Here is a 12,994-nt window from a genome sequence, read left to right on the forward strand (position 1 = left end):
AACCTCTAAGCTCTAGCTTTTTTAATATAATAAACTTAATATTAGTTATCTTAACAGTTTTTAAAACTTCTTATAATAGAGTTAATATATATTATAAGATAAAGTAAGTTAAGCTTATATTTAATAATTCTATATTTATTTTTATAATACTTATAGTTAAGGTTATATTGGATAGTTTTAAGTTCTTATTAATTGATTTTATATAAGGTATATAGTTTTAGTATTAATAATCCTTAGAAGTATATAAGATATAATTAGTAAGCTACCTTCTAATCTAAGTATTATAAATAATAGTTATAAATATAATATACTTAGAATATATCTTTATATTTATTATACTTAGGGTTTAGCTGGGGGTAGTTTCTTATTATATACCTATTTATAAGATCTAAGTAAGTAATTATCTTAAGGATATAAAAGAATTCCTTTATTTAAATCTAGATTTATTAGTTATTATTAACTAAGTTAATATTATAATATTGTAATTTATTTAAGAGTTCTTTATAAGCTAGGGTTTTCTTTTTAATAAATAAGGTATAATACTAATATAATTCTTACTTTATAAGTTAGTCTTTATTTCTTTATTAAATACCTCCTAATTTTATTTAATAATGTTAAGAGGCTAACGTACATGATAAGCGAGTGAGACAGACAAGCGAGTGAGACAGTAAACCAGACCTTCGCGACAATAATATCGAAATCTATAACAAGAAATCTTAGATTGATTAATACTACTCGGATTCCTGTTCTTCGGATGTTTCCTCAATAAATTGACATGTTCTCGCGTTGTGGCCTGTATTCCCGCATACGCCACACCGACGATGAGTCGTCTCAGACCTCACTTTGCGACCACTACTCCGTCGCGTTTCCTCTTGTAGTTGCGTGTCTGCCTCTCTTTGCGACTGTATATCCTCTCCAGTAGATATAGTAAGACTTCCTCCTTTCTGTAGACGTGTTTTCTTAGCCCTTCGACGCCGACTTAATATTGCATTCTCCTCTCGAAGGATTTGAACCTCTGACTCTAGTAATGCTACCCGATGCCCTAGTCCTTCTGTCCCTCTGGCTAGCTTACTCACAGCACTATAAATTGATGCTGGAGAGCTGCTTCGGTGGCGTGAGATTCGACTCTTAATAAAAGTAGACTGTGATCTTGCTTCGCTTGGGTTGCTCGGCGTCCTAGAGATCCAAGGGTCTGGTGTCTGAGGGACCCCCTCCTCAGGCGTTGGCGTTCGGAACTTTACATCCAGCTTTGAGAGAACACTTTCTGCATTCAAAGGGACAAGTCCAGCTCCTCGGAAACCTCCCTGGATATTTTTCCTCGTAAAAGACTGCTTAAAAGCTTCGTGAAATGCTGCAAAGAAATCTTCCTTCGAGATATGGGTTGTGCCTCGCCGCATCTTATTCTCAATTTGCCGACCGTAGGCATTCTTTAACGGCTGAAAACAACCAACATCTAAGGGTTGAAGTAGATGAGACGAGTGAGCCGGCATGCACAGTGTAATAATGTTGTTTTCTTGACAAAAGAGCTCGAAGGCTGCGGAGTGGTGACTTTCATGACCATCAACAACGAGGAGGCGATATTTCCCAGACGTACGTGGTTTTGTATAAATGTCGAAGTGTCTGATCCAGTCAATACCTCTCTCGTTTGTTATCCATCCATTTTCAGACGTTGCAATAGCCCAATCGCCCGGAAGAGAGGTTTCTGTATACCAGCTTGAGAGGTGATACTGGCCTGCAACGATGATGTATGGCGGGATGCTCTCCCCTTGGGAATTAATAGCCTGGATAACTGTAACCCATTCCCTATTGCCAGGCTGTGTCATCTTCGTATTTGAACGCCTTTCAGCACTTGTAACAACCATTCCAGAAGCAATAACGCCCATCATAAAGCCGGTCTCATCAAAGTTGTAGATATCAGCATCAGCAATACCATACTTCGCAATTGTATTCTTCACAAGCGAAAACCAGCCACGAATCACCTCTGGATCTTCGCATTGAGCTCTCTTATAGTCATACTTGCGAAAGAAACGCGTCCTAAGCTGTGGTTGTCGCTTGACGAAATTAGAAGCCCAGCGCTTCCCAACTGGAGGCGCGTCGCGCTCTGCGAGAAGTCGATTGGCCATTTCTTCCACACCACTCAGCCGGGGAGGAAATGATCGCGCATCTAGGTCGAGAATATACTCAACTATTGTCTTCTCTTCTAAATCTGATAAATTCCGTGAATTAGGCATGCTGTCGCGTCGTGAGACTATTCCCTTTAGTCGCCGGCTTAATGTTGCGTGACTGACTGTATAGAGTGCACCTGCGGCCCGAGCACTAAGTTTTGGGTCATTTCTCATTGCTTGAAGGGCAATTTGTAACCTTCTTTCAATACTAGCTGATTCCATGATTTATTGTAGAGGAAAAGGTGCCGGTCGCGTCAAGGTGCGACGGTCGCGGTTTACTGTCTCACTCGCTTGTCTGTCTCACTCGCTTATCATGTACGTTATATATAATTAGAAACTAAATTATCTAGCTATTTTATAGCTTTATAAGTTAGATTCTTTTAGTTTATTATAATAAGTATATAAAGTGTTTTAATATTTCTATCTTACTCTAAGTAATATATTTTATAAATATACTAAGTTACTTAGTACTTAAGATAGTATTATTTATATAGGTTACTTTAGATTTATAATCTTTATTTAAAATATCTCCTTAAATATTAAGTAACTTAATTATTATAACTAAATATAATAGCTAATTTTAGTTAAATATTAACCTACTTATTATTTTCTTTTAATACTTATTATTCTTATTAAATAAATTTATTAAGTATAGTTAGGTAATTAGTTAATTAATAATTAATTAACTTCTTAATATCTTATAATAATCCTAGGTTATAAATAATACTATTATTCTTAATAAAGTTATTAAGTTATTAAACTACTTTTATTTATTCTTTTCAGTTTAGGTGTTAGAGGTTCTTATATAAGACTTATTCCTTAACTCCTATCCCTAGCTTTTTAAATTTTAAGATTTTTTAAGGGGTATATTAGTTTTGTTATATCTTTAATTTAGTTAAAAGTTTTTAAGGTATTATTTATTATTTTTTTAGCTTCTTTATAATTATTATAAAAGTTATTAAAATAGTTAATTTCTTTCTTTTTATCATAATATTATTACTTTTAAGCTATATTAACTTATTAAGATAGTCTTTAAATATTCTTAAGTTATTTATAATCTTATCTTATATATTTAAGCTTATTATAATTATAATATTTAAAGTCTTTCTTTTATTATAGTTTTTAATTCTATTAGTTATCCTTATTAACAAAATTAAGGTTTATAAGATTATTATAATATCTATATATAATACTTTTTTATTAGTTTTATTATAAGTAGTTTTTATTATTTTAATAGAAGTTTTTTTAATTTTGTTGTTAATATTTCTTAGTTAAGTTAGTAAGTTAATAATTTTAACTTTTTTTTATTATTATTTATAAACTTAGTTATCTATCTTAATAATAAGCTTAGTATAACTAAGGAAATTATTTAGCTTATTTATCTTAATAATTTTAATTTTAATCTTATCCTTAAGTCTTAAGTAAAATATAAATATCTTAGACTTATTAATTATACCTAAAAAATTATAGAAGTATTAAAACTTAATAAAATAGTAAATTATTAATTTTATTTACTTAAGGTTATTAAAGTCTTTTTTTACTTTACTTTACTTATTAAGATCTTAAAAAAGTAATTTAAGGGTATGTTTAAAGCTTTTAAAACTATTAAAAATAGTATAAGTCTCTATATTATAGTCTTTAAGGACTTTATTTTATTAATAGTTCTCTAGGAATAGTTTAAACTACTAAAGGGGTTTACTCTTTAGGAGTATTAAGGTATATAGAACCTTCTTAGATTTATTCTTAAAGCTTAAATTTAAAAGTTATAATAATTCTTAAGTTAAATAAGGAATCCCTTAAGTTTTCTAAGTATCTTATTATACTTACTAAGAGTATTAAAATAGAGTTCTTATATCCTTTTATAAGGATTTAGATAATATTAACATTAACCCTTAGTATATTAACTTCTTTTTAAAGTTTATTAATATAATCTTTATTATAAAGGTTTAGGAGTTTATTTTCCAAGTTTAAAAGTTGCTAAAGTCTATTATTAAATTATTAAAATATCTTCTTAAGATCTTAAATTTTAATAGTAATCTTATTATAACGTTTCTATACTTTATTAAGGTTTTTATCTCCTTTATTAACTTATCTCATTAATTAATTATATATTTCTTTTTTTAAAGTAACTTCTTTATTATTATCCTCTAAGGTGTCTTTTATCTTAGCTTTATCTATCTCGTAGGCTAGGCTTTATTACTTAGGCTATTTTCTTAGAGAGGCTTTAGAAGACTTAGGAGTAATATTCTTAGAAGTATTTGAAGAAGATAGTATTATAATACTATTTATTAGTATTTTAAGGTTAACTTACTAAATAAGAGTAATTAAAGTATTATAACTAGTTAGTAATAATAAGATTTTTATTAATAAAAGCTAAGGTTATACTATTAATAAATAAGTCTTATATTATATATAAGTAGGTTATATTAATAAATTAATAGTTAGAATAAGATAATTAGTCTTATACTAAGTAATAAGGTAGTAATATTATAAGTTATAAGCTAAGTTAAAAGTTATTTAAAATAATTTATAAGTTAATTACTAAAGAACTATTTAAAAAGGTCTTAAGTTAGTACTTAAGTCTTAATCTATATATAAGTCTAAATAATTATATAGTAAGTTATAATATATACTTATTATTAAGAATAAGTATTGATTATCTACGCTAGGTACTTATTATATTATCTTATCTCTATATAACCTATATAATAGTTCTTCCTTTCTAAGGTCTCTTTATTACCTTATCCTATGTCTTATATATAAATATCTTATTTTAAGTACTAGCTTAAGTAAGTCTATTAACCTTCTATTAAATATAATAAATAAGTTATAATATATTAATATTCTAAACTTAATAATAATTACTACTAAGAATATTTTAATACTATCTTAGCTATAAAATTATACCTTTTTTATTATTATATAATGTATAATATAGATTCCCCTTTTATAAGTATTTTCTTATTAATTTTATATTATACTTATAAATATAATTTAATTACTTTTATGAACCTTTATATAATTAGAATAAATATATATATATATATATACATATATAATCTAATTAAGTAAAGGTAAACTTTTTAAATAAATATCTATTTTTCATAAGTAAGTCTCTTATCTAATAATTATACAAAATATTTATAAATAGTACTTTATAATTAAACGCTTAGCAAGTTAGAATAAGAATGATAAAGTATTATATATTTAAATTAAGAATACTTAGGTAGTTAAAGATAGTAAGCTATAATTAATTAAACCTTTTAGTTTCCTATTTATAAGAAGTATTAACTTATTAATACTAATACTAATAATCTAAGTAATATAAGATATTATATAAAATAATTTATAAAGAATTATATATTATAATATTTTAAATATACGGAGTATATAAAGTAAAATAAAATTGTATTATAAGAAGAATAAAATAAGAGTTATATATATAGTTAAAGATTAAATTAATATTGAAATAAAGAAAAGATAGAGAGTATAGTAGTTTAAAAGAGAGTAAATAATAAATATTTTAAAAAGACTAAGAAACTAAAATATATAATATTCTATATAAAGAATAGAGAAACTAAGGTAATTATAATTATAGTATATATATTTTAATATTATATATTTTGAAAGGCGATGTAGTATAAATTTATAATATTAAAAAATTTTAATAGCTTTTTAAATAAAGCTATACTAATTATGTAATAAGATAGTCTTATAGATTAAGCTTTTATAAGAAGGGTATAATTATAAAAAGTTAGTTAGTATTACTTACTCCTTAACTAATATAAGATATATAAGGTATATACCTCTTTATAAAAAGAATAGTAATAGTTATTTAGCTTAAAGCTTTTAAACTAAGGTATAGTGATATAACTCAAACCTTTTTAAAGTTTCTAAGCCGTTTTTAATTAAGTCTTTAGCTACTTATAATATCATATATTAGTAAGGAATAGAAAATCGTTATATAATATTAGAATAAATAAGTTACTTAAATAAAAACCTTTTACTAAAGATACTAAGGATTAAAGAGTTTATATAATAAGTAAACCTAGTAGATATATATTATAAAAAGATTTAAACTTATAGTTACTATTATTAAAACTATACTATATTATTAGGGCTTATTAATTAAATATTAAAACTTAGAAACCTACTACTTAAGATTTAGTATAATAGTATATTTATCTTAGTAAATAGATATATTAGTAATTTTATTTATACTATATTAAAAAGCTATTATAAGAATTATCTTATTAAGAAGCTTATTTAGACTACTATTTACTAATATAAGTTACTTAAAGAAATAATATCTAGTAGGTAACTACTATTTATATTTAAGTTTAAAAGATAATCTAATCTTTAAGTTTATTACTTTAAGAGTTAGATTGTTAGAAATAGTAAGTATTTAATTTTAATTCTAATTATTTATTAATATTTATACTAGTTTAACTATAGGTTACTTATTATACTATAATAATTAATAATATAAAAAAAGAATACTTAAATTATTTAAATATTTTTCTTAAAAACTAGATTATTTAAATCTAGAGGCTTATAAACTATATATTATATATATAATTCTAGATGCTAGGTTTAAACTTTATTATTTTAAAAATAAGAAGCTTTTATACTACTATAGTTATATTAAATTAATATTACATAACTATTAAAGAGAGAATATAAAGAGTAAGTAACCTTATATATTATAGTACTTATACTTATATATATACTAATTGTTTTTAGTTTTAATTAAAAAAGGGGGCGTTTAAGATCTTAAGATATATTAGATTTTAATATATCTTATTTAGCTAAAAGCCTAGTAGTATATAACGTAAGTTATTAACTTATACTATATATATACTAGTTTATTATAAATTAAACCTTAATATAGTAGCTAAACTAGTTCTTTTAAAATACTGAAAATTAATACTTTAAAAGAATTTAAAAAAATATATTTAGATAATAATAAGGATTATAAAGAGGAAAAAGAAGACGAAGAGAATTAAACTATTATTTATTATTTAGTATCTAAATCTAATTATTATTTTTCTTATATTATCTTTATATATAATACTTTACTAATTAGACTACTTTATAGTACTATATATATTACTAAAGTAATATTATTAAAACTTATTATATAATTATAATCCTCTGGTTATACTAAACACTATAGTATTTCTTTATTTTAACTATCCTAAAATATACTTTTTATATATATATATATATACACTAATTAATACTATATATTTACTAGTTAATTAGTTAACTTAACTAGTTAATAAAACTAAACTAACTTAGTCTTAGTTACTAGCCTGACTAGGCTAATTTTAGTTAATAGGTTGACTAGACTAAAGTTGATTAATTCCCAACCCTGGGTCACACCTCCCTTATGTTATTCTTAGGTAGCCTAGGCAAGGGGCATAGGAAGATAATGTTGCTTGCACCTGTTGCTTCCTTGTCCAGCCTCTGGCTTTGTAATGATTGGACACCATCGCCCCCTGCCGCTACACTGGAGCCACGCCCAGCTATGTGCTACTGCTACTGTGTAGGTACCTAGTATTGTTGCTCACCTCTGCCAGCATTAAAAATGTTAGGTCGAGACTTAATCTACTCGTTGACGTGTGCGATTAGCCAGTGACCTATCCCAGCTGGCCCCAGATGAGAGCCATCACATGCCCACCGGCGTGGGCAGTATTTCTTCTTCCAAAGTCTACTAAACTCACACCGCACCAGATTCAAAGAAAACCATGTCAAGTTACTGTCTCAACACTCGATAAACTGTATTACTCAGAGGGCTATAACACAGCGATCAACAGTCAACCCATCCAACTACAAGTCGAAACTTCTCTTAGGCAAAGCTCGGCTTTGTTGCCATTATGCCCGACATGTTGCGTTCGAATCCATTATTCGGGGTTCATTCTGTGTCGGTCAACCTACAAACCGGTTTCGATGCCGCGACATCAAAGGTCAAGCAACCAGACCACAAACACCACAAGATCAACGTTCTTGTACCTCGAGATTCTCTACGACGCACCTCTTGATCTATGCAATATGTAACCCGTTCTGGTTCGCAAGAAGCTAAGCCTTACACCACTACCAATGTTATCACCAAACGACAAAACCTTTATCAAAAATGCGTTGACACAACAGCCGCTCACGATAACTTACAGATTCTCGATACAACGCGACTTAGCGACGATTGATAGGGCTTCTTCTTTGAATCGTAGATGACAAATATGGGTTTGCTGCAATTTTTCGGCAGCACCTAACAAGCGAAATCAGGATGGAGGTTAAACCGGAGCTCAATCAAGGCGTAAGGAGAGGTCAAGTATCATAAGACAACTCCTATTACTATAAGAGTGGTCTACAATAGAGCCCAGGCGCCCATTTCTACTCTCTTCCATAGCTAGGAAGGTTCAAAATTCGCGCTGCATTTAATCTCACAACACTCACCATCAACTGGAGTCCAAGTCGGAACTAAGATAAATTAAGCTCCCAAAGGTACCCCGAAACCAAACTCCATGAACTTCCAGCCTTTGAAACCACGACTTCACTATTAAACTATAAATAGGATTCCAATTAAAAAGAGCGAAACGAATGACGGGGGTGGGTGGTTGCTGTTTGTCGTGGTTGTGCATAAGACGCGAGGCTGAAGGATGAAAGGCGACTGACCTAATACTTCGCCCTCTTCAGGGTAGTCTCGGTAAGTTTCACCGTCGGGTTGAAGCAACAAGACATCTTTAATATGCGAAGCTAACATGGAAAGAAGCATCAAGATCATTGACTAAAGCGCGTACATCACGCTGATAAGGCATCGCTTCGATCAAGGCAAAATTTTTGCTTGGTTTTTCGTCGATGCCGCGCCGCGCCACCCCACTTATATAGCCATTGCTGACTCCTATTCATACTTTCACGCCTAGTTATGGAGTGTATACGCTTACCTCTATAACCTGAATCAACAAAACTAGCCCTTTCACTGCACTTGGGGTTGGCTAGGTGCGGCGTCCAGGAGCTCCAGTTATATAACACATCTCTTCTAGCTTATCCTCCGTACATAATCCGACCGACCGTATGGATTCCCCTAGTTTTGTACTGAGATCTTAAAAGACATTATGGACACCGCAGCGCCCGTCTCTCAACATACCTCCCCAATTTTGAACTCATTCCTAAGAAGCTCCTTTGAGACAATAGTATAGGCAGTAATGGCCTAAAGGCAGCTGTAGACTGGAGATCCCGGATCAAGAAGCAGGATGCTTCCGCGAGATGTAACTATGCCGCATCTTCGCGAGCTTGCACTGCAAACACGGTGATAGGCCGGGAACACAAAGGATCGTACACGGCGGCTAGCCCTTTTGTCATTTCTGGAGATAAAGAAAATAAATTGCTCTGTGACAGAGTGATGGATGATTCGCGATGTTTCTCCAAGAAGGCGTCACTTTGTTTTCCTAGAGCCGTATTGCACTGCCTGCGTTAGGAATTGAGCAGCAGGCTCATCGGGAGCTACTATGTAACAGACCCACGAACGATGTCTCCGGACCGCCATGGCCGCAAGACGCAGAGAGAGACTTCTGTGGCTATGCTGAGAGGTCCAATATGCCAGGTCCACCATATTCTTGCCAGCTCTGAATGCCCTCCTTTGTCCTGGACAATACTCGAGCATGTTCAGTCCCGAAATTGTGATATTACATGTAATAGGAGCCATAGAAATGCTTATAATGCTTGTCAGACTCACTTGGTCAATAACGCCGAGTTAATTGACCATCTGCCTCAGAACAGAAAATCATAAGCCGCCTGTGAGACATATGACTCCTGGTCCGTCCCCTTGTAGTTAAAATTCAGAGCAGGATTCACATGCCGGCAATTATGCATACCTGGCATATTTCGATAACTCCAAAAGAATGGTGTAACGGACCCAGCTCGTAAGTATTGAGCCGAACATTCGCTGTTCAATTCGAACAAAAAACACTCCTTACGTTCAATGTGAAAGGGCTTATAGTAGTAGTCTGTCTCCGTCCAACTTCCCTTGTTAGATAAAGTCACCCGGCGTACGTACAATCTCCTTACTGACCTGATCAAGTCAAGGAAGCAAGCAAGCAGCTCAGGCGCCACGTATTTCCCCTTAGATGCCTTACAAACCGACAAACTCGCACTTCAATAGACAGGTCAAATTTGTACTTCACGAGCCGATTTTGTTCGAGGTCACCCTCAGTGCCCGCATTGACCTGCAGCTGAGCAACGCGAGAAGGCTAACAGCACTAACTAACGACTGAAGCGGTGAATTATGAGACTCCCTTGATAAAGAAGAGTTTGAATCATCTCAATGTCGTGGTTGACTCGACGTTGTAACAAACGGGCCGTGAACGAGGTAGCGGAGGACATTGGCGACGAGTAAATAGGGAGTAGGGCAGATGCTATAAGCCATGCAGACGACGGAATAGAGTATGAGAACAATTGAAAGATCGCTGACTACGGAAATGAGGGTGCGACAAACATCGATACCGACGCAGTTTCGATGCTGATGAAATGGCAGAAGGATGCCCTGAAGAATTTCTAAAGACACTAAAACGACATCTGTTGAGGGTTGAGTACCGCCATCAGCGAAGCCAGTCAGGTCGGTTTTATCTGCAAAAGTAGAAGGCAGGAAACCCTTCTTACAACCTCAGCTCTGACCACTTTAGCGAACATGCCTAAAGTCAAAAGCACTGCAAATAGCTGTACTAATCACGACAATAAACGGGACTGTATGGATGTCTTCCCAGCTGAAGATTACGTCCTGGCACGCGAATGCAGCGTATATACGAGGCCTCGCTCCCCTCAAAATTAGCAAGGGGCCGGATGCAGACGGACAAATAAGGCCATGGAAAAGGTGATGCCGGATAGGACGAGACGAACGCTATTGCTAACGACTTCCAGAGGGCGTAGGAGGCCGTGAGGGCGCTTGCGAAGACATAAGTCTGGCCCGAGATGATGTGCTGCGTTCGAGTGGCGGCGAAGCGTGTAAGCCAGATTGGCAAGGATCATGTTGGGCTTTCCTCGTCCGGTCACGTTCCCTCACCATCCCCTTGGAACATTCATGTCATAGTTACAATATTCCATATCCCTTACAATGAATCGATCAAACCGTCGAGGCGTGGCATATAATGGAACATATAAAACCAGTCTGGAAGGTGCATAATTATCAGAGAGCCGACAAATTCGAGCCTTCACGTATATCCCGATGTATTTCTCTCTCCATCCGAGCTAGCCAGGGTAACATCAAAGACCACACCCACCGCCATGGAAGCCATGAATGTGCGTTGCTATAGGCGTTACGGCGAAGGCGTCGAAGGAGGAGGTAGAATGGCTAGGTGGGCTTCAACCTCAAGGAGCAATTCCGTCGCATCAGAGAAATTCTTTCTCGAGGCTGTTACATCATTGACCAGCTTGACGATACCGCCAAGTGACCACGAGATGCTGATGCGCAGGATATCATCACAAACCTAAAGCAAGGCTTCCCAGTCAGTGCCTTCCGAAAAGCGGTATAACAGCTCAAAAGCTCGAAGTTCAATTCCCACTCTTGCATTTGTCTTTACCTTTGCTTTTGCTGGCTATTTTCGCTTATCAACTATGTCTTTGAGCTAATCGCTCCTCTCCCCCTTCTGGACTTCAATTTACTTCAACAGGGTCTGGTAAGACCGTGTGACGCATCGTTTTTGCTGTCTTGGATTGCTTTATAGATTTGGCCTACTATCGACGAGGCCGTTGGCTTTCTCAGGACATGCGATTTCTGAAACGAGTTGGAGAACGAAGTGACATTGTTTTGATCTCTGCCTCCGACGTACCAGCACCACAAAGACCGTCCAACATAGCCTCTTCCTGACACCCTTCTCATTAACAAACTAATGCACATAGTGCTACTAATCAAGGAACATAGCCTTCATACTGAGAAGCAGGGCAACTAGCCTCACTCCTTCCACAAAGGCTATACCAGTCTATTTTCAAGAGAAATTCTAGTCCAAAGGTATAGTGAAGGAGAGACTCTGATTATCAGCCCTGAGCACCTTCTAACCTTACCTCATTCTTAGACACTCTCCCTACAAACCATTCTGATCTGTCTTAATAGTAGTTATTTCGAGCTCACCTCTCTGTTCTTAGTCTTAAGACATTTGCTAGAAGGTCTGAAACATAGCTGCAAAAATCCCCATCCACAAAAAAGTCCACCCTTGGCGCAATAGCAATCTCTCAACCCAACATCTTGCCCCAAATTCCATCCCAAGCTATCATATTTCTCATCTAACACAACAACTACTCCCTACCACAAGTCAATCTATTCTATCATCAATCTTATCAACTGAAGCGGGCAGGTACTCTCCCGCGACATTGTAGCTTCAAGATGCCTCTGAGAGGTTTTGACGGTATGTAATATGTTAGGAACAGAAGATTCCATAACCACAAGGGTCTCTTCTGATAACGGACAAATTGGCTTGTTTCGATTAACTCCGACTGCCCACTATAGAGCAGCTGTATATTAGTCTTATGCTTAAGTTATGCTTACTCCCACGTGGCTCTTGCCAAGTCCTGTCTTCTCAATAGTGGTGTCTTCGTGAAATAATACTTGTGATTCTGAATGGCTTCTTGCTCGAGTTTACCTATTTATCTATCGAAGAGATAAAGCTCCTTGGACAGCCATTGTAGAAAGAGACCACGGGAATCATTATAAATCATACTACCGACCGGAGTACTGCAAGAGGTGTTGCTGATATTGATATCCAGACCATAGATGATAGTCGGCGGTGGAAAGGTCTTTGGGATCTCTACCTCAAGTTATCAAGAGACATAGAAACAAC

The 12,994-nt window shown here is 33.7% G+C and overlaps 1 protein-coding gene across 1 annotated transcript; it reads right to left on the reverse strand.

Moving 5' to 3' along the window:
• Window positions 1-731: 731 nt before the first annotated feature.
• Window positions 732-2,387, reverse strand: CTRU02_215752 (transposase; the record flags this gene model as incomplete). The annotated part of the gene is made up of 1 exon (XM_070206553.1): window positions 732-2,387. The coding sequence occupies one exon, from the start codon at window positions 2,385-2,387 to the stop codon at window positions 732-734; it is 1,656 nt and encodes a 551-aa protein (XP_070059762.1).
• Window positions 2,388-12,994: the final 10,607 nt, after the last annotated feature.

The sequence above is a fragment of the Colletotrichum truncatum genome (assembly GCF_014235925.2).
Source record: "Colletotrichum truncatum strain CMES1059 chromosome Unknown Contig_0019, whole genome shotgun sequence".
NCBI lineage: Eukaryota > Fungi > Ascomycota > Sordariomycetes > Glomerellales > Glomerellaceae > Colletotrichum > Colletotrichum truncatum.